This window comes from Sceloporus occidentalis, unplaced genomic scaffold (assembly GCF_023333645.1).
Source record: "Sceloporus occidentalis isolate IW3139 unplaced genomic scaffold, rSceOcc1.0.p SCAF_1, whole genome shotgun sequence".
NCBI classification, from domain to species: domain Eukaryota; kingdom Metazoa; phylum Chordata; class Lepidosauria; order Squamata; family Phrynosomatidae; genus Sceloporus; species Sceloporus occidentalis.
This window is the reverse complement of record NW_028316981.1, coordinates 264,330,986-264,352,587: the sequence shown is the minus strand read 5'-3', so window position 1 is coordinate 264,352,587 and position 21,602 is coordinate 264,330,986. Positions and strand designations below refer to the sequence as shown.

At 42.8% G+C, this 21,602-nt stretch overlaps 1 protein-coding gene across 2 annotated transcripts in view; it reads right to left on the bottom strand.

Moving 5' to 3' along the window:
- LIX1 (limb and CNS expressed 1) overlaps window positions 1-21,602 on the bottom strand; it is a 59,361-nt gene that overhangs the window by 23,186 nt on the left and 14,573 nt on the right. Inside the window, exons 1-2 of one of the 2 annotated variants that reach the window (XM_089512472.1) lie at window positions 19,797-19,873; window positions 17,905-18,068 (exon numbers count right to left, since the gene is read on the bottom strand). In XM_089512472.1, coding sequence (XP_089368598.1) covers window positions 17,905-18,054 — 150 coding nt within the window. In that variant the 5' untranslated portion in view covers window positions 18,055-18,068; window positions 19,797-19,873. Of the gene's footprint in view, window positions 1-17,904; window positions 18,069-19,796; window positions 19,874-21,602 lie in introns of those variants that run through there. The other variant, XM_089512463.1, reaches the window with a different exon arrangement.

The following is a 21,602-nucleotide window of genomic DNA, read 5'->3' as shown; positions in this document are numbered from 1 at the left end:
ACGGAGCTCCTTCCGGGGTCGCGGAAAGGGCGCCCTAGGCGCCCTGCCGCAACCCCAATACGTCACAACCACGCCGCCTCATTTGGAGGCGGCGCGGCCGTGATGTATCGATGACGGCGGCCGTGCAGAACGGCCACCGCCATTTTGTGCGCACGCAGCGTGCACTAGGGTTAGGGCGGTGCGGAAGCACCGCCCCGCCTTAACCCTAGTACGCGCTCTGCGCGTACTTTTAAGCCCATCTGTAACGGGCCATAGATTCAGTAGTCTCATATTCTCATCTTATCCCTTGCAAGTATAAACACATATCATTGCCAGCTATTTCAACATGTCCCAGATCTGAAGCTGGACAAGACACTACTTTTTCACTCCATCTTTATTGGGAGGAGGAAATACCCTTGTTCATCTGCCTGGTGCTAAGGCAAGGGTAGGAATTATGTGGCCCACTATCTGTTACTAGAATGTAACTCCCAGTACTCCTCACAGGCTGATTGGCTTTGCAGTTCAATAATGAAGGGAGCATGATTCCCTTCCCTAGCTGAAACAAACAAATAAACATCAAGACTTTAGAGCAGCAGAAGGTTTAGGAGCTATTAGTAGTTCTTAGGGTGCATCTACACTATAGAAATACTGTGGTTTAATATTACAATAAGTTATGTGACACCATCCTATGGAATTCTGGGATTGGTAGTTTTACAAGGACTTTAGCCATCTCTGCCAAAGAGAAGATGCCTTACAAAACTACAAAACCCAGGATTCTGTAGGAAGGAGCCATGGCAGTTAAAGTGGTGTCAAACTGCATTATTTCTACAGTGCAGATGTATACTCGGTCACTTTCAATAGAATTAGCAAAGATTTCTGGTTTCCAGTTGTTTAACAACAGCAGCAATTAAAATGCTCCACTCTCGCCTCACAGATGAGGTTGCTGAAGAAAAATACTGGGCAGTGGGACTGCATTTTCATTATTCATCTTATTTACACCCCACCTTTCTCCCAACATGAACCACAAAGTGGCTCACTGAAGAGTTTAGAAGAAAGTATAGTTATCACAAAGATAGCAGAAAAGATGCTGGTGTAGCCATCTCTAGGGAAGAATTCATTGCTTGGGAGCAGCTACCAAGAAAGCCCCCTCCTTCATATAGGTCACAAGCACAGCTATAGCATTTTGATACCACTTTAACAGCCATTGCTCCACCTTACAGAATCTTGGGATTTAGCATTTTATGAGGTATCGCCTGCCCTTCATGTGCACAGATTCAATAATAATAATAATAATAATAATAATAATAATAATAATAATATCATCCACGGATTGAACCACCTGTTGCTTGAAAATTTTCCAAAAAATAAAAATCCCTAATGCAAACTTTGATATTGCCATTTCATATAAGGGACAACATTTTACTACACCACTGAATTTAATGGGACGTGAGCATCGAGGTATTTAGATATCTATAAAGGGAGGGGGGGTCTTAGAACCAAACCACCACAAAGGCCCACTGCATTTGGAATTGTCTGCCAGAGATCTCTAGTGCCTCCCCAAAACTACATATCCCAGGATTCTGAAGGATGCAGTTGTGGCAGTTAAAGCTGACTCTAAATGCTATAACTGTGTAGTGTAAAACTTTGATTTGTGTCCCCAAACGAACCAGTAGCAAGTGAAGGAAGTGAGTTTATATTTTCTTACAGGTTTTTCTGTGAAAGAGCACTGTGAACTTGTTTCTAGCACTGTTCACCACTTTCTGATGGAACAGCCTGGCCCTTTCTTCTTTGGTGCAACATCTGCCAATGCTTTCCACTCTGCTCTAGATATATTCTGCATCACATTATATGTTGTCTTCACATTTAAGTGCAATGCAGATAGATTTCCTTGTACTATGTATCTGAAAGAGGGCTCCAAACCAAAAAATGGGGCAGTATAGGCTAATAATTTCATATAATATATGCCATTTCCAAATCCTTTTGCTGGAATGAAACTGAAGAATATGTGGTCTGAGTGTTGTGATTTAACTACCTTATTTATTTTAATCCTTGCAGAAGTTTAAGTATGGATCTTGGAGATTAAAGGGAAGGGCATGCAAAATATCACTGGATGGAAACAGAAGGCAGAGACCTGGGGGATGGGGAAGGGGACAACGGCATCTCTCCTAATAGCCAAGGATGTGGTTTCAGGAAGTTACCTAAGGCTACAATGAAGGAGATGAAAACCATATGCTCATATACTTAGGTGATGATTCTCCATGCCCAGTGAATTAAAGATCTCTGTAAATCACAATAAGCCTGAGTAATGAAATTAAGCTCTTGCCAGAGCAGAAAGAAATAATGGCTGTCTATATTGGAAACCCTATTAAATCTCTTGGAGGTTTGTATACTTTGAAAAAAAAAGATTTAAAAGTCTCCCTCTCTGCTGTTATAAACAAACCTTGAGAATATCCAATGGGGATGTATTCACTCAAGGCAAGTATAACACTTTGAAATCACATTCACTGCCATGGAATGATTCTTATGGAATCATGGGATTTGTAGTTTGGGGAGGGAGCTGGAAATCTCTGTTAGAGAACTCTAGTGCTTTAGTTCAGGGAAGTGAGCTAGATAATTCCAAGTCTCTGAATCAAACCACAGACTCCAGGATTCCTAAAGATGAACTGATATTGAAGTGACATAACTGCAGTGTGGATACACCTATGCTTAGATAACCAAAGTAAAAAAGTGCAGGTGGATGTGCTGAGGATGCATAGAGAAAAACAACAGTGCAGAGATAGCTGATCTTTACACGCCTGTAGTTATTAATGTATTATATTTAGCTTTTGTAAAATCTGAATACCCCATATACATTGTGGCTCTATGTTTATTAGTCCATAGTTGAATGTACATGTGTTCATGCAAGAATTACTGTTCCTCCCATTATAAAGTACTAATTCCCATGGGTTAAATCCAATTTCTAGTTCAAACTTGAATAGATCTGCAGTCCTTAATTAATTTCTAAATGGTGAGTTGACATTTATCTAAATCTCACTTATTTACTGGATCTACTCTAGATGTTGTTGCTGTGTGCCTTCAAGTTGTTTCCAACTTATGGTGACCTTAAGGTGAACCTATCACAGGTTTTCTTAGCAAGGTTCCTTCAGAGAAGGTTTGCCCTTTCCTTCCTCAGCCTCTCAGGCTGAGAGAATGTGACTTGACCAAGGTCACCCAATAGGCTTCCACGGCCAAGCAAGGCTTCAAACCCTGGTCTCCAGAGTAATAGACTAATGCTCAAACAAGTAAGGCATGCTGGCTCCCATCTATTCTAGATAGGACAAGCAACTGGATTTAAACCCATATATCCATTATGATCTGGTCGAAACCTTATATTGTAAACCACATAATGTACACAATGTAAATCACTTTGTTATTAAGAAAGCAAAATCAAATCATAGTTATTTTTCTGTATTTGACCTGTAAGGTTTCCAAGTATTGCCGGCAGAAGTATAAGTAGGTAGATGTACTAAAAATAACAGAAAAAGATTACCCCATTAAATTATTCTTGCCAAAATAACATTAATTTCACTGTATTCCAATAAAATATACATCATCTTGGCCTTCTCCCTGCTATAGTAGTACTGTTGTTTCCAGACATTTCCCTATGTTTTAAGCACGCAAGGTTCTAATAAACTCTAATCATTCTGTTTTATTTTATGTTATGTTTACTGTTGGCCCAATCTTATCCTTGTTTCTTACGATGTAAAAAGAACTAATGCTACAGGACTTTCCAATTTTCTAAGCTGTAACATGAACTCCTGAATCTTCTATCCATTTTTCTCTTAACTCATCTAAAGAAGGAGCTCAGCTTTCTCTTAGGATTTACTTTATCAAAAGAAAAAAACACCTTCTAAAATGTGAAACAGTCTATTATGGTTGTGGCTGGCATCTCAGAAAAAGAAATTCAAGCTCCAAATGAAATTTCCCTGTGAGTGAGCTACATAATTAAAAATAATGTTAATTATTTTTATCCCACCTTTTCCCCCAGCAGAGGATTCAAAGTGGCTTACAAGTCAAAACAAAGTAGAGCTAAAAAGCTATTAGTACAAAAGTTTAAACAATAATTAGCTTATAATGCTGTTTAAAATACAAGTTAAAAACAGTTTAAAAAGATATTTAAAGCATATTACAGCTGCCCCTCCATATCCATGGATTCTTTATCCATGGATTCAAGCATCCACAGCTTGAAACTATTCCAAAAAGATAAAAATTCCAAATAGCAAACTTTGATTTTGCTATTTTACATAAGGGATATTATTTCAATATATCATTGTATTTTATGTCCATATTGCAAGCTTGCCCAACTCTTGAGGTCCTCGTGTGTGTATGTGTATTTGTGTGTGCATGTGCATGCCCTCAGATCATCTGTTGACTTATGGCAACCTGATGAATTTCATAGGGTTTTCTTAGGCATGCAAAACTCAGAGGCAGTTTTGCCTGTTCCTTCCTCTGAAATATAGCCTACAGCACCTGGTATTTTTGGTGGTCTCCCATCCAAGTACTAAATCAGGACTGACCCTGCTTAGCCTCCAAGATTAGACATGATCTGGTGCCTTTACGGTATTAAGACCCCTTTTCTTGAGGTCCTTAGAGAAGGGCTTTCTCACAGCCCCACCAATGTAACTGTCCTGTTTAGTAAAAACATGTGATAGGGCCTTCTTGGTGGCTGCTCCTGGGCTGGGCAGAAAGTTAGGCTGACCTCATCTGTAGTCTCTAGTCTCCTTTTGCTGGCTGGGAAAAACAATTAAAAAATTTAATAGGCATTTGGAAATTAACTGGGTGGGCAGAAATGTTTTTAATGAGATTAATGTGCGGGCTTTTAAAATTTTTTATTTTTACAACTTTTAAATGATTTTATACTGTTGAAAATTGTGGATATTATAACATGATAGGTAATTTAATTGTTTTTTAAACTTTTGCATCATCAGATTTTAAAATTATTTTTGTGCTTTTTAAACCTTCGTTGTAAGCTGCCTTGGACCTATCAGGAGAAAGGTGAGATGAAAGTAAATGAACAAATGGAGGAATGAATAAATGGGTTTCCTCATATACCTGTGTACTATTTCCTGTTAAAAAATGGAAAAGGGGGATTATTTCACTTGTCTTGAATTCCAGAAAATAGTGCCTTCTGGAGGACAGGAAGCCTTATAAAAAGAGGCTGGTATCCGGTTAGATCAGATCAGTTTTTTTTTGTGTGTGCCTTCAAGTCATTTCTAATTTATGGCAACCCTAAACTGAATTAAACATAGGATTTTCTGGGGCTGAGAATGTGTGACTCACCCAGACTCACACAGTGGGTTTACATGGCCAAGCGGTGAATTGACCCTTGGTCTCTAGAGTCATAGTCCAACACTCAAACCACTACACTATACTTTGCATAATCATAAACTAATATTGTCATATAAAAGTGAATCACGATGTTGCACAACCCTCATATTCTCAGGATGGGAGCAAAGATGTAGCTATGTCTCTGACACCATTGTACAATTGGAACCAGCAGTATGACCGCTGTACAACATGACCTAATGTACAACTTGTCCCGATGTGCATTGGAACACATTGAATATTGGGACATGTTGAGCAATGGGACTACCTCAGTGCACAATGGGACAGCTTAGAATAATAGAATCATAGAGATGGAAGAGATTACAAAGGCCATCCTGTTCAAACCCCTTCCATGCAGGAAGACACAATCAAAGCACTCCTGACAGATAGTCATCCAGCCTCTGCTTAAAAAACCCCAAAGAAGGAGATTCCACCACCCTTCAAGGCAGTACATTCCACTTGCAAACAGCTTTTGTGTGGGTTGTGTGCCTTCAACTCATATCTGACTTATGGGCCTGTTACAGACTGCCAAAATAAAGCTGCTTCGAGTCTCTTTGGAGGTATGCTGTTTAAACGATGCATGCATCCTAAGAATCCGGAAGCTGCACCAAAGCTGCACTCCAGTGCTTAGGAATGGAGTGTGGCTTTGGCGCGACCTCTGGACTCTTAGGACCCATGCATCATTTAAATAGCATAGCTCCAAAGAGACCCGAAGCAGCTTTATTTTGGCAATCTGTAACAGGCCATAGTGACTCTAAGGTGAACCTATCATGGGGTTTTCTTGGCAAGATTTGTTCAGGGGAGGTTTGCCACTACCTTCCCCTGAGACTGAGAGAATGTGACTTGTGTAAAGCCACCCAATGTGTTTCATGGCTGAGCTGGGAATTGAACCCTGGTCAGCTCTTACCATCATGAAGTTCTTTCCAATGTTTGGGTGGAATCTCTTCTCCTGTAGTTTGTATATGTTGCTCCATGTCCTAGACTCCGGAGCAGCAGAAAGCAAGCTTGTTGCTTCTTCTATATGGTATCCTTTCAAGTATTTAAACTCAGCTATCATTTCACTTTTTAACCTTCTGTTCCCTAGGCATCATGGTATTTCACTAGCATGATTGTGTATCATGACAAAAACTCCATCATCATGAACATAAATAAATAATAATAAATAAATTTTTTATTTTTATACCGCCCTTCCATAGATCAGGGCGGTTCACAGCAGATATCAATAAAACAATTAAGAATACATAAAAATACCCCTCTCTCACTGACCCCTCCCCCCTGGTAAAAAGCCACCACAGCGGCAAGATAGTCCTCCGCAGTTCTGGGGAGCTTCTTCCCAGGTGACATGGGGGGGGGGCAGCGGCAGAAGTAGTCCTCCACCAGCTCTCAGGCAGTCCCCGATGTTGCTGGGTCTGCCTGATGGCTCCCTCTGAGGCCAAGATGACAGTTGAAGAGGGAGGGGCCTCTTCCTTCAGGCAGACCTTGATGTTGCTGGGTCTGCCTGATGGCTCCCTCTGAGGCCGAGATGACAGTTGAAGAGGGAGGGGCCTCTTCCTTCAGGCAGTCCAAGATGTTGCTGGGTCTGCCTGATGGCTCCCTCTGAGGCCAAGATGACAGTTGAAGAGGGAGGGGCCTCTTCCTTCAGGCAGACCTTGATGTTGCTGGGTCTGCCTGATGGCTCCCTCTGAGGCCGAGATGACAGTTGAAGAGGGAGGGGCCTCTTCCTTCAGGCAGACCTTGATGTTGCTGGGTCTGCCTGATGGCTCCCTCTGAGGCCGAGATGACAGTTGAAGAGGGAGGGGCCTCTTCCTTCAGGCAGTCCCCGATGTTGCTGGGTCTGCCTGATGGCTCCCTCTGAGGCCGAGATGACAGTTGAGGAGGGAGGGGCCTCTTCCTTCAGGCAGTCCAAGATGTTGCTGGGTCTGCCTGATGGCTCCCTCTGAGGCCGAGATGACAGTTGAAGAGGGAGGGGCCTCTTCCTTCAGGCAGTCCAAGATGTTGCTGGGTCTGCCTGATGGCTCCCTCTGAGGCCAAGGTGACAGTTGAGGAGGGAGGGGCCTCTTCCTTCAGGCAGTCCAAGATGTTGCTGGGTCTGCCTGATGGCTCCCTCTGAGGCCGAGATGACAGTTGAAGAGGGAGGGGCCTCTTCCTTCAGGCAGACCTTGATGTTGCTGGGTCTGCCTGATGGCTCCCTCTGAGGCCGAGATGACAGTTGAAGAGGGAGGGGCCTCTTCCTTCAGGCAGACCTTGATGTTGCTGGGTCTGCCTGATGGCTCCCTCTGAGGCCGAGATGACAGTTGAAGAGGGAGGGGCCTCTTCCTTCAGGCAGTCCAAGATGTTGCTGGGTCTGCCTGATGGCTCCCTCTGAGGCCGAGATGACAGTTGAAGAGGGAGGGGCCTCTTCCTTCAGGCAGACCTTGATGTTGCTGGGTCTGCCTGATGGCTCCCTCTGAGGCCGAGATGACAGTTGAAGAGGGAGGGGCCTCTTCCTTCAGGCAGTCCAAGATGTTGCTGGTCTGCCTGATGGCTCCCTCTGAGGCCGAGATGACAGTTGAAGAGGGAGGGGCCTCTTCCTTCAGGCAGTCCAAGATGTTGCTGGGTCTGCCTGATGGCTCCCTCTGAGGCCGAGATGACAGTTGAAGAGGGAGGGGCCTCTTCCTTCAGGCAGACCTTGATGTTGCTGGGTCTGCCTGATGGCTCCCTCTGAGGCCGAGATGACAGTTGAAGAGGGAGGGGCCTCTTCCTTCAGGCAGACCTTGATGTTGCTGGGTCTGCCTGATGGCTCCCTCTGAGGCCGAGATGACAGTTGAAGAGGGAGGGGCCTCTTCCTTCAGGCAGACCTTGATGTTGCTGGGTCTGCCTGATGGCTCCCTCTGAGGCCGAGATGACAGTTGAAGAGGGAGGGGCCTCTTCCTTCAGGCAGTCCAAGATGTTGCTGGGTCTGCCTGATGGCTCCCTCTGAGGCCGAGATGACAGTTGAAGAGGGAGGGGCCTCTTCCTTCAGGCAGACCTTGATGTTGCTGGGTCTGCCTGATGGCTCCCTCTGAGGCCGAGATGACAGTTGAAGAGGGAGGGGCCTCTTCCTTCAGGCAGTCCAAGATGTTGCTGGGTCTGCCTGATGGCTCCCTCTGAGGCCGAGATGACAGTTGAAGAGGGAGGGGCCTCTTCCTTCAGGCAGACCTTGATGTTGCTGGGTCTGCCTGATGGCTCCCTCTGAGGCCGAGATGACAGTTGAAGAGGGAGGGGCCTCTTCCTTCAGGCAGACCTTGATGTTGCTGGGTCTGCCTGATGGCTCCCTCTGAGGCCGAGATGACAGTTGAAGAGGGAGGGGCCTCTTCCTTCAGGCAGACCTTGATGTTGCTGGGTCTGCCTGATGGCTCCCTCATACACATACACATTGCAGCCTCTGATGCAGGATCTCACTATCTGTTTAAAACCTTGCAATTTTCTTTATTTCACACACTGACAATAGGAGCTCAGTAATTAGGGGGCCAATCAGGTAATTAGTAGATGGGAGGTTTCAGTCATGGGCTTCATCCTGGTAAGAAAAAAAATCCCCACAGGAATGGACTGATAATGTCTCTTCTGTGTATTCAGAGAGACAAGGGGGTGGTGGGTGCCTACTGAGAAGCTATGTTGTGGACTTGCATACAACTCACCTACATTATTGTTTGTCAAAACGTTACTTGTGCTTTTCAGGATTATGAAACAGCAATATGTAAAAGAAAAATTCATAACAAAGTTACTTTGACTATTAGCAGCACAAAGTGAGAGGATTGCAACTTGAAAGGCAAAACATGCACATGTTTACACAGAAGTAAGTGCTGATGTGTGTCAAATGGGATCTCTCCCTGCTTTCTAAATTCCAGGGTGGTCAGGATAAAAGTCAAGAGTAGAAAATCCACTCCCACTTCCTACAAATACTGAGAGTCAGATTCAGGAGCTAAAAGCCTCTGACACCAAAGACATTTGTATACATTTTCTGATTAATGACGTTTAAAGTTTAAAGGAAGCAAAACCCAATGCTCTTAAGGAAAAGGCATGAGATACAAGATGGCTCTGCAAATGGAAATCCCATTTAAATGATAATGAAAGGAAAAGAATTCTCAGCACAACGACCACTACTCAGTTTCCTGTCCATAGCTGCAAAGTTATTCTGTTATTCCTTACTTTTCTTCCTTGATGTCTTTTCACAATTAAGAAAACAAACAAACAAAAAGAGAACTGCGAAAGGGAAGGGTTTATTAATTGATTGATTTGCAAGCATTTATATACTGCTTTTCAATTTTAAATTTAATAAACAATAAAGTAGTAGTTAAATCAAAGGATAAAACAATAGAAACAGTAAAACCAATAAAAGCATTCATTAAAAAACAAAGGTAACTAACAGAATTAACAGGAAAATGAACAGAAAATGCTTGGCTAAACAGACATGTATTTTAGTCGGTGGTGGAACACCCACCTAATTTCAATCATAATTCAAGTAGGCCAGATCTACTAAAACTTATGCTACAACTTCTTTCATACAATTAGTCTCAAAGGTGCTACAAGATCCCTTTGCTGAATGATAATGATTTGACACAGGTGAATTTCCAAGTCTTTTTAGAACACGTGGGATTTGGGTTTTCATTTGTTTCAATTTTGGTTTAATTTATTAGTCTTTTAGGAATACAGTATGCTAAATTACCGGGAAATGTTTTACAAATATGTTCTGGATAATTTAAAGAACAATTAAATCTTTTCTTAGGGTATAGTTGATAAACTCCAACATAGTGGGAACTTCTCTTCTCCAAGCCACAAACATATGAATACAATCCCAAGACTGAGCCAAAACCAGATGTTTCTCTGACATCTTACACAGGTGCCTACAAATTCTGATAGAATGTAAGAAACTTTATCTTTATGATAGTATTGGCTGAGTTTTGGTTTAGACATTTTTCCTCCTGCTTAATCCCTCAAATACTGCAACCAGTCCTTAAAAGATGTATACATTCATTTGTTGTTAATTAGAGATATATTAAACCTATTCATTATATTTAAATATATACTCGATCACTGACATTCCTATTGGTAAGAAAAGCAAAAACATATGCTCAAGTTATGAGTGGGTTGACATCAGAGTTCAACCAAAGGGGAGCCAGAAATTTATCAGATAGGCCTCAAGTTGCCCTCTTTTACTGTAACTGGGAAGCAAAATACCATTTCATTGTTAGCTGTAATCATTAGGTCTTGATACAAATGGCATCAGAGGAATACTGGAATCATATAGATACGCAGATGCATTGAGCCATACTTCATGGCTGATTGATACACACACACGGTATTGCAATATTCAGAGTCCAAACAACAAGAGCAAACAAAAAGAAATAAAAGAAACACAGAGGAAAAGAAATAACAAATAAATCCCTTACATGTTTGCAACTTTAAAAAGTACTCCTAATGTAGACAACATCAGAGTGTCAGCCTAATTTAACTACAAATACTTTGAGCCCTTAGCATCAGCTGGGGTTTGGCTCCAGGACGCCTCCCCCATGGATACCAAAATCTGTGGGTGCTCAAGTCCCATTAAATTCAATAAAATAATAAAATGGTGTCCCTAGTATAACATAGCAAAAATTGAGGTTTGTTTGCTTTTTGAATTTATATTCTTTTGCAATTTTTTCTAGCCATGAATGGATCCATGGATAAAAAAAATTGTGGATATGGAGGCTGACTGTATACAAAACCAAAATCATATTCATGTGTAAACCATAAAAAAGCACTTGAATGCAAGTCTCTGAAATGTATGTGCTAAAAAACACAGTAGTGGCAAATACATTTAAGGTTGTAATGCTGCAGCCTATCAGGTATCCTCCAATGGAAGGTAAGATGTTGAAGAGATGGAGCAGCAGCTCTTCCCTAGAAAGATGGCTGCCGGGTCACAGGGCATGGCCCTGAGTCATAAGGCCTGGTTTCTCTTCTCTGTTGCTCAGGGTGATAACAGGAAATTTCAGGGCAAGAGCAACTGTCTTGAAAGGAAAATGTTTTTTCTCTTTATTTGTCCAGTATGCCCCTGATACGGCAAAGCACTTTGGACCAGCCACTGTAGAAGCATAGAAGCATAGAATAATAGAGTTGGAATAGACCACGAGGGCCATCCAGCCATGAATGACTCTGACCTAAAGGCTCTCTAGGGGTCCACCTAACCACCACATCCCCCTTTTCAATCCACATCTGGTACCAGAACCAAGTGGCCTGGTTATTCTGAAGACTTATGCATGTGTAACTTCTCCTGTGAAAGTAGTTAATGTACATGTTCATTTTTACTTTAAGGTCATAGCAATGCACATGTGGTGCCATTTCTCAAGCAGATGTGCACACTTGATTGATGGATGTCCACCTTTCCCTGCTTACGTTGGCAATCACACTCCCTCAGCCTCAGAGGAAGGGAAAGACAAACTCCTTTTGAACAAATCTTTTAAAAAAACACCTGTGATAGTGACCTAGGGTTGCCATAAGTCAGGACCTCCGAACTGGGACAAATGTAGGACAAACGTAGGACAAAATTTTCAAATGGAGGACACATTTTTTAAAAATGGAGGACACGCAAAAATGATGTTTTTTTTATGATTCTTAGGCATGATAAAAATGGAGGACATTTGGCATTATTCCTAGACAGATGGCAGAAATGTGCTTCCCTTTCTGGTCAAAACCAGAAGAGGAGGAAGAGTGGAAGAAGCAGAGGAGGAGGAAGAGGAGAAGAAGAAAAGGAGGAAGAAGAGGAGGAGGAAGAGGGGGAAAGGAGGAGGAGGAAGAAGAGGAAGTAGAGAGGAAGAAAAAGGGGAGGAAGAGGGGAAGGATGAGGTGGAAAAGAAGAGGAGGAGGAAGAAGAAGAAGGGGAAGTGGAGGAGGAGCAGAGGAGGAAGAAGAGGAGGAGGAGAGGAGACAGAAGAAGAGGAGGAGGAGAAAGAAGAGGAGCAAGCTGCAAGGCAGGGAAAAAAGGGTCTCCCTTCGAGGAGAGACCCTTCCTCCCTGCCCTGAAGCCTGCCTGGCCGGCGGGGCAAGCCCCAAGGCAGGGAGAGAAGGGTGTCCCTTGGAGGAGAGACCCTTCTCTCCCTGCTCTGAAGCCTGCAGGCGCGCCTCCAGGGCAAGGGCTTGAATGCCGCCCAGGCCTCAGTAGGGGCCAGCGGCAGCGCGCGCGCCTGCCCCACTTCCTTCCCCGCGCGCGCGCGCTGAGGGAAGTGGGGCAGGCGCGCGCGCTGCCGCTGGCTCCTACTGAGGCCTGGGTGGCATTCAAGCCCTCGCCCTGGAGGCGAGGAAGAGGAGGAAGGCGGAGCTGGAGGAGGAGGTGGGTTGGCGCTGCAGCAGTTGCATTAGCGGCAGCGGCAATGGCCGGAGCGGGCCCCCAAACAGGGGACCAGGCACGGGTGGGGGCCCAAACCGGACCGTGACCGGGAGGGGCCCCCCAAAAGCGTGCTGGTCACCGGGGGGGGGGGGGCGGGTTATGGCAACCCTATAGTGACCCCACTATATGGTTGCCATAAGTAGGAAACAACTTGAAGGCATAAAACAACAAGTAGTTATTTGATTGCATATAACAAAAAGATTGCATAGCAAACTTCACATATAACTCCACATGCACAGGTTTATGTTACACAAGGCTAGTGTAGAATCTTGCTATATAGAAAGGGGTGGTCAGCACAGGCAAATATGGAATTCTTTGAATGCAGTACTATAAGATTGCTCTTGGATACATCTACAGTCAGCCCTCCATATCAGAGGCCTAGCCATCTGTGGATTGAAATATCTGCAGATGGACCCACCCCATTATCCTCAATGGCAGTGCATGCACATGGCAGTGCTGATGTGGTCATGTGCACATCACATGTCCATAGAGAATAAAGGGACTCGCAGTCTTGCAATATTTGGTATCTACTGGGGTGGTGGTGGTTGTCCAGAATGGAACCCCGACGTATATGGAGGACTGACTGTAATTCTATGAAGTGTCATGCTTGGGAGCTAGAAAAACTGATCAAATATTCTTAAAGCTTTCTTTTTATTAAGTTTAATTGACCATAACAATTTGTTGTTTTCAGTGGACTCCTTTCTTGATTTGTTTGACTTTTCAAGTGATGCAGAGGACACCCTCTTCATCTCTTTCTATGAACAGACCTAGGAGACCATAAGTCAAGGGAGACTAGCTTATAATATATCAAAGAAGAGCTATTCAAGTGATGTACACAAACACATTTTATAATCCTTAGTACAATTAATATTAATATAATTGTTTTAAACTGCATAGTGCTTCTTTATGATCACTATGTCTTTCTAGAATACTTTCTTCTTTTAAATTTTTTCCCTTTCCTTTGTCCATAATTATTTGTTCCCTCACTGGTTTTTCTCACTTACCCCTTATTTAAATGATAACCTTTGTTATTTTACATGTTTTGGATTACAGTTTCCATGATCTCTCACCAATAGCCATGCTGGCTTCAGGGAACTAGGCCAAAGGATTTCCCATCATTGTTTCAATCAAACAGAATGAATTAGCAGCAAGAATGCATAATAGGAATTGTGATGTTATTAAGTTTTTCTCTGAAAACATTTGGGTTTATTTGGGCCCTGTCCAGCTGGGCCATTTTGTACGTACTCTGTATGTACTAGGGTTGCCTGGGGGCGTCTCTTTTAGATGCCCACAACCCTAGTACATATGGAGTACATACAAAATGGTGGCACCCTGTTCACACGGGCACCGCCATTTTGACGTAACGGCCGCGTCACGTCAAAACGGCATGGCATGGCCGTTATGTTTTGGTGTCCTTTCTGCAGCACCAGAAGGAGCTCCATTTCGGAGCTCCTTCGGCCGCGTGTATCGCTGGCACGGCCTTTAAACAGCCACGCCAGCGATACAAAGAGAAAGGGGCCAAGTGGCCCCTTTCTCACTTCCCCTGCTGCTGTTGGGGTGTCCTTGGGGCATGAAGCCCCAAGGACACCCCTTTCTAGGCCACTGAGGATTCTACACTAGGCTTGTGGCAGCTGAGGCCCCAATCCGTCGGGGAAAGGGGCGGGTGCAGGCCGCCCCGAAGGGTCAGTCTGTATCCCGCCTTAGATACATTACAGTCGGCTCTTCCCCTCTGCAAGCTTGCCACCCACAGACTGGAGCATCCGTGGATGGCCTTGCTCCATTCTCCCCAATGGAGGTGCATGCACAGAGCTGCACCAACATGGTTGCATGCTCATCGCACTGCCATTGAGTAGAGTGGGACTTGAGATCCCATGAAATTTGCTATCCAAAGGGGTGTCCGACACAGGACTCCCATGGATACAAGAGGCCGAGTGTAATTTCTTATGTATTCCATCCCACTGTAAGGTCTGCTGCATCCCACATGGCTTTGGAGGGCTTCCAGAAAAGATTGGGAATGGAGGTAGTTGTGGGGGAAGAAGAAAGAATGAGGAAATTTCTCTTCCATGGCTGTCACTAAATTTATCTTAGGATATAAGCCACCAGGTTTACCAAACAAAATTATTTGTTCTACTTGTACATGGGAAGCATGTGTGTTTATCATCTAACATATCAGCAGCTCTTCCCTTGGTAGCTCTGCTAATCATTTCCAGTAACGTTTCTTCTCTCATTGGAAATTTCTCATTGCTCTTAGCCTCATCTGTTCCCTCTTAATATTCTCCTGAAGGGATCAATCTACGGAAACCTTCAGGGCATCCATCTGAAGAGAAGATAGGGGTTTATCCTATCAAATGTCTCCAATATGCTTTCAGAGGCACAACTAGAGGTATGTTGGTGCTGAAGGGCAGGTATTGATAACTGAAGCTAAACATAATGGATATGCCACGTACCCTAAGAGCATTAAAAGTGCATCATCAATTCCTTTGTAGTGCATCAGGGAGACATTTGATTATGTGACAAGAAAAAATAGGAATGAGTATTGATACATTTGCAACTATTGGCAAAGCAGAGTGAAATACTATACAGTGATGACAGTATACAAGGTAGTAACATATTTTTTATAGAAAATAACACAGCAAATTTACCACAGCACATTTCCACTGTGTCTTTCTCATATTTTATTTTAAGAAGTGAGACAGAGAGGACTAATGTTGGCTGCCCTAGCATTACTTCATTCCAAACATTTCAAAGCTATCTTGTAAGTAAGTTCTACCTAATCTGAATCAAGGCTGTTCGTTGCCCTTCTGAGGCTTTCCTAATAACATATTTTAAAAGCCTTAAAATATGAATAAAAGCAAATGTAAGGGAATCACGATTTTAAAAGGAGCTTCCCTGTTAAAGAGATTTTTGTTTTTTTACTTTCAGCCTTCAGGACCCTTAAGCACATCCCCTGAAGCCTCCCAAAGGCCCAAGATCCTCCCGAGATTTGTTTATTTTTAAAATTCAGGTTGATTTTGGGGTATATTTTAAGCCAGCCCACAGCCCTATAACCGCTGGCAAGTGTGGCAGTTTGCTTTCTTCAACTGCTTAGAAACTCCCCAAAGTCTCCAGACCACCCCAAATTATTTTTAAATATTTTGAGCAGATTTTTCTTTGCCGGTTTGCCTGAAAACTGTCCCAAAGCCCTCCAAAGCACATACGAATGCACTAGTTTGCTTTCCTCAATCTCTCAGAGACCCACCTTTCCCTCATATTTGGCAAAATGGGCCAAAATGCACCCAAAATGTTCCAATGCAGGCCATAAGGCATGCATGGGGGAGGGGGGACCCCATAGTTGTCCTTGCTGGCTGTGAAATACAACACGATTATCTGGTTCTTACCCAAAGCACAAATGTGTTGAGAGGTTGCAGTGTTTATCACTGTAAATTTCAAGATATTTTTAAAAATGCAAACAACATTTCTGTTGACCTGGAGTATTTTCTGGGAGCTTTTGACACCAGTTGGAACCTTTTCTTCCCTACCTCAAGGGTTCACCCTCAAGTGTGTTTCTTTTTAATTCCATGACATATTAGAAAAAAACAAACATCTTGTCTCTTTGTTTTTTCTCCTTTAAATTTTTAAGAGTTACAGTGCACCAGTTCATCAATGAAATGATACATTTGCACTATAGCTCTAAGAGTTAAAATAAATAAATAAATCAGAGAGGGCCCTTCAAACTATAGACCACCTCAGCAAAACAATAGTCTGGTTCATATATATGGGACAGGAGGGGGACTCTTCCAATATATACATATATGTAAATATATATATGTATATATAGAGAAAGAGAAAGAGGGAGGGAGGGAGGGAGAGGGAAGGGCTGTACATACGGGTAACTCAACGCCGCCCCTTTGTGCCTTTGATGGAGGCCCCAGCAACCACACGCCATGGCCTCTGGAAGGAGCAAAAAGAAGCCCCCAAAAGGGGCTTCTTCTTGCGTCCTAGATCATAAGCACCATGGCGCAGCATCATAGTGTCCCTTCCACACAGTGCCGTTTGGGCACTGCACCCAGCGTGTGTCATCATAGCACACACTGCATGGATATGCCATAATGGCAGCTGGGTGGCGCTGTAAGGGCTTCGAGCTTAGTTTTTACTGCGCATACAGGCCAGACAAAGAGAGAGAGAGGAAGAGTCCTCCTTCCATATATTTATGATAGATAGATAGATAGATAGATAGATAGATAGATAGATAGGAAGAGTCCTCCTTCCATCCCCCAAAATAATGAAACAAGTAAATGAAGAGGTGATAAAAAGTAGCAAAGCCGATGCATCACACAATGCCCAATACATCACAAGAACTTATACTTATAGTCTGAAACACTGGATTCACAATCTGCCTTCTGTGGATGGAGAACTCATGAAAGGTGTGTCTGCCTGGCCCTGATTGTGTTGTCTCTCCATCCTCCCTCAGTACAACAGGCCATCCCATTTAACAGAGCCCCTGAATCTATTGTGCAGCATCCTTTAAAATGGACATATAAGTGAGAAGCTGCACGATAGGTTATTACCAAGTTGGATCCAGCATGAGCTTCTGGTAGGAGAATTCTCATTCATCATGTAAAAAGAAATGGTGCAAAGAAGGAGACAATATTCATACATTCCTCCTTCCTTTCTGCTGCAATCCCCTCATAAACTTTGAAAATCTGCTCTGGAGCTTTGGAGGGCTCTCTAGAACAGTGGGGACAGTGGCATTGGAGAATTCACACCGGCGGGGGGTTAGTTCAAGATCATTCCTGCCCGCACTGCCAGAGGAAGCATCCTGAGTTGAACTCTTCTTAGGACCTGCTTCAACTAGTGGAATAAAAAGGACTCTAGAATGGAGATCATTGTGTTTTAGACAATACACAGTACATATAATGTCTCTGGATGTTACTTGTAAGCCATCTTGGAGGGATTTGTATCCTGTAAGGTGGAAAATGAATGGTTTAAATTGATTCACACACATATGCAAGCTACTACTGATATATGTGCCATGGCAAAGATATGCTTCCTTTTGTATAGTTGAACCTCTTTCCTGTCGACTTCATTGGCACTCCAACATTTTAGAATTATGGGAGGGGGATGGATAGCCATGGCAATCATGCTGAATTTACTGCCACAATACATCCCTTTCCATTATATTTTCTAGCATGTGTTCTTACCTGAAAGTTCCCAAAGCAGCTTCCTCCAGGAAGGGTGACATAACTCACAAAGGGAGGCCCAGGTGAATTTAGTGACTCGTATACCACGGTGCCTTCACTCGAAAATACACCTTTCTGTTTCTGTTTATTCTCCCAGAATTCCTGAAGCATTGCCACAACATTCACTGAAAAACATATTTTTAAAAAATGAAAAAAATGACAATAATTAAAACACATATTTTACAAAATGATGTTTGATGCACTAATATCAGACAGGTTGCCCATATAAGTATGTAGAGGAGGCTGCGGCCCAATATTAAAGCATTTATTGCTTTACCTTTTAAATGATATTGGTGATATTGCATAAAATAATACTTAGAAGGGAATTTTGGGGAAAACTGGGGCATAAATATTCAATTGGGCAGAAAATTATTCAATTCAATTGTGCAAAGAATACTAAATTGTTGTTGCTGATATGTGCCATGAAGTTGACTCCAACTTACGACAATCCTATCATGGGGTTTTCCTAGCAAAACTTGTTTAAAGAGGGTTGCCACTGCCTTCCTCTGAGGCTGAGAGTGTGTGACCTGCCCATGATCACCCAGTGGGTTTCCATGGTTGAATAGGGATTCTAACCCTGGTCTCCTGGAATCCTAGTTCAACACTCAAACCACTACAACATGCTAAATCTTAATACTAAATACAGTTACACAGTTGTTATTTGTTTTCTAAGCCTGAAATTTGAATTTAGAAAGTCAGTAGGTCACAGTATTAGGATTTCAGCTGTGCAGGGGGAATATATATGATGGTCTTCCTCTTCCCCCTCCTCAGTCCCTAGCAGAAACTAAGGGGCTCAACAGACTACCCGAAAAGGGTGGGCTGCAGCCATCTGTTTTAGCTCCTGGAAAAAAAGCTTCTTTTTGGTACACACGGGAGCCACCATCATTGCGCCATTAGCGCACTGTGGTGCCTCAATGATGCAAGCATCCATATGGACTAGGGGTTGGGAGCGTGTAGTTGGTGCGTGCTCCCAAACTCTAGAATTGGTGCCGCCACGCTGCTTCCTGCCCATCTGTCTCGGACCTAACAAAGCATTGCCTCCTTATTTACAGCCTGGATCTCTCTTTCCTAAGGCCCAGAGATACCATACTGCAGGTCTGTGTCAATAGAGCACTGCTAGAGAGCTATATAAAAAACTGAAATAATTCTTTCCAACCCTCCCCATGGTTACAATACGTTAGAAAATCTTCATTAATATTCTTCTCAAAGGAAGCAAAAAATAATCTTAGCAATTTTTTCCCCACTGCAAAAGCATTTTCTAAAACTACGCAGTTTTTGAAGACTTTTCATAATTTGGGATTTACTCTGCCAGAATTGATATGCAGTTGTTTACTCAGAAAACAGCATTTTCTGTACCAAATAATGTGTGTGAATTCTGCATAGAACAAGTCCCCAGTTACAGCTTTTTCCTATGCAGAAAAAACCCCTAACAGCTATATGCAAATTTTGCACCAAATAAGTTCTGAACTGCCAAGACTCCTGTTATTTCAGGATTCTTCTTGTCAGGGTGTCACAACACTTGAAAAAAAGTTTTTCAACCCTTTTGCAAATACATTTGAATATTATGCCGACCTACACTGCATTTAATGATCTCACTATGCCATTGCATCCCCTGCTGCCCTTACATATGTTGATATATTATGGGGCATATCATTAATGCTGAAAGTTGCTCAGCCAGAGTTCCTAATCACAGGAAAGCCTATATACATATGGTGGGTTCCCCACTGCTCTCAATGCGAGGGGAAGAAGTGTAGTAGAGCCCCACTTTCTCATTCATGTGATTGCTTATTGTGCAAGAGAGAAATGTCTGAATGGGGCTATAGTTATTCCTGAGTACCAAAGCCAAAGCTCACATCTCTGCAGCTCTGTTCCAAGTTTGGTGGTGGTGACATCTCATTTAGAAGGCACAGTGATTCTTCTTCTGGCTTATTGATCTCTCCTTTTCAGCAAAGCCATATGCTGTCAGATGGGATTTTCAAATGTTTCTTTGGATAATTTTACCTCATCTGTTTAAGATCCATTAATTTTTTTAGTGGCTGAAAATATGATAGCTTGCCTGTGGTAAATAACTGGTGTGATAAAAGAGGGCAACCTGTGGTGGTGAACCCAGCTTGCAAAAACACAGTTAGAGAATTAGGTTTTCAACTGTTGTCAGAAGTCAATAAATTTAAAGATTTTTTTTTCTGTTTCTCAAAAGGGGTACAATATAAGCATTTATTCTGCGCCATCCAACCAAAGTGATGATTGGCACTCAAGAAATCCAATTTTTATAGCCTAGTTATACTGAAAAGCTGCCCTCTATGTGAAGCACAGAATGTTAATGTTGGGCTAGCTTCTTATTCGGTGGTTTCTGCAGATGATCTAAGTGGAAAACATAACAACTCTGTAAAATAATATGAATAATAAAACCTGGCTTGACCTACCCTTTCAGAAGGGCATGGAGCTCCCTTGCCCCAATTAAACCAAAATGAAAATAGAAAACATATGGTTATCTCAATCGGTGATGGTAGAATTAAGCTTTGACACAAGAGTGAACAAAGGTGAAAACCCAAGCTTTTATTAAGAAAAGGGATGGGAAAAAAAGAAAAATGTTTTTTTCTAAATTAAAGTTGGATCATTCCCTTGAGACAAGCAGAATTTATTAAGTGCTTATTTAATGTGCCCTGCTACTTGCTGTTGATCTCTGAAACTTATCAAAGCAATCTAGCAGATGGAGGTATGATTGGTGACTTGTTGCTTTTATATTAACCAAAGACAATGCTTTCTTATCTGTGTTTTTCACCTTTAATTTATGAGAATACAAACATTTTAGGTTGTGGGAAAATTTCTTAGTCTGCAGTCCTCTACCCACTAATTCTTAAAAGTCCCATTGAACTAAATAGACATTTTGGTATTGTACTCTGAAAGAACTCATTCTAACAATATCTTCTCCGCTGCAAACCAGGTTTGAGATCTGATCTCCTTTAAATATTCTTAAGGAAAAACTCAAACCTTGGGATGTCAGGTCTGAAAATTAATGTTATGGTGTTAAACATTAGAAATTCACTATTTTCTTCCTTTCCACCCCAGCCCTGTTTTTCTTTTCTAAACATAGGCCTTGTACAGACCGGCACTTTGTGCTTGCCTGTGGGCAGTCGGGGTGCAGTGTCCTGACGCTGGATGCCCTGACTCTGTCTCAGGTTGTTATGATGCCGTGTGCCATTCCAGATGGCGTGCAGCATCATGCTGTGCCTTTGTCGCTACATCCAGATGATGTAGCACCAAAGGTGAGCCATACAGCAGTGCTGCCGTGGCTATGCACCATTTGAAAGGTGCAAAAAGGAGCCACTTTTTGCGGCTCCTTTTTTACGCCCTCCAGAGGCCAGACTGGGCCATGGCATGAGGTTGCCATGGTCTTGATCCAGCCAGGAAAGGGGTAGCTGCACGCCACCCCTTTGGGGTGGTCTGTATAGCCCCTTAGTGTCCTTTTGCTCCACAAATTCAGCTATTTTACTTGGCCTCCAGAAATGTCCTTCCTCTCTAGTGTCTTCATCAAGAGTTCACAATCGATTCTAGTGCCATGTGACACATTTCCTCTTATTTTAACGTTTCTTCTTCAGAGGCAGCAGGCCTTCATGCTTTACTGAATATGAGAGAGGTTGCATCTATACTGCAAAATT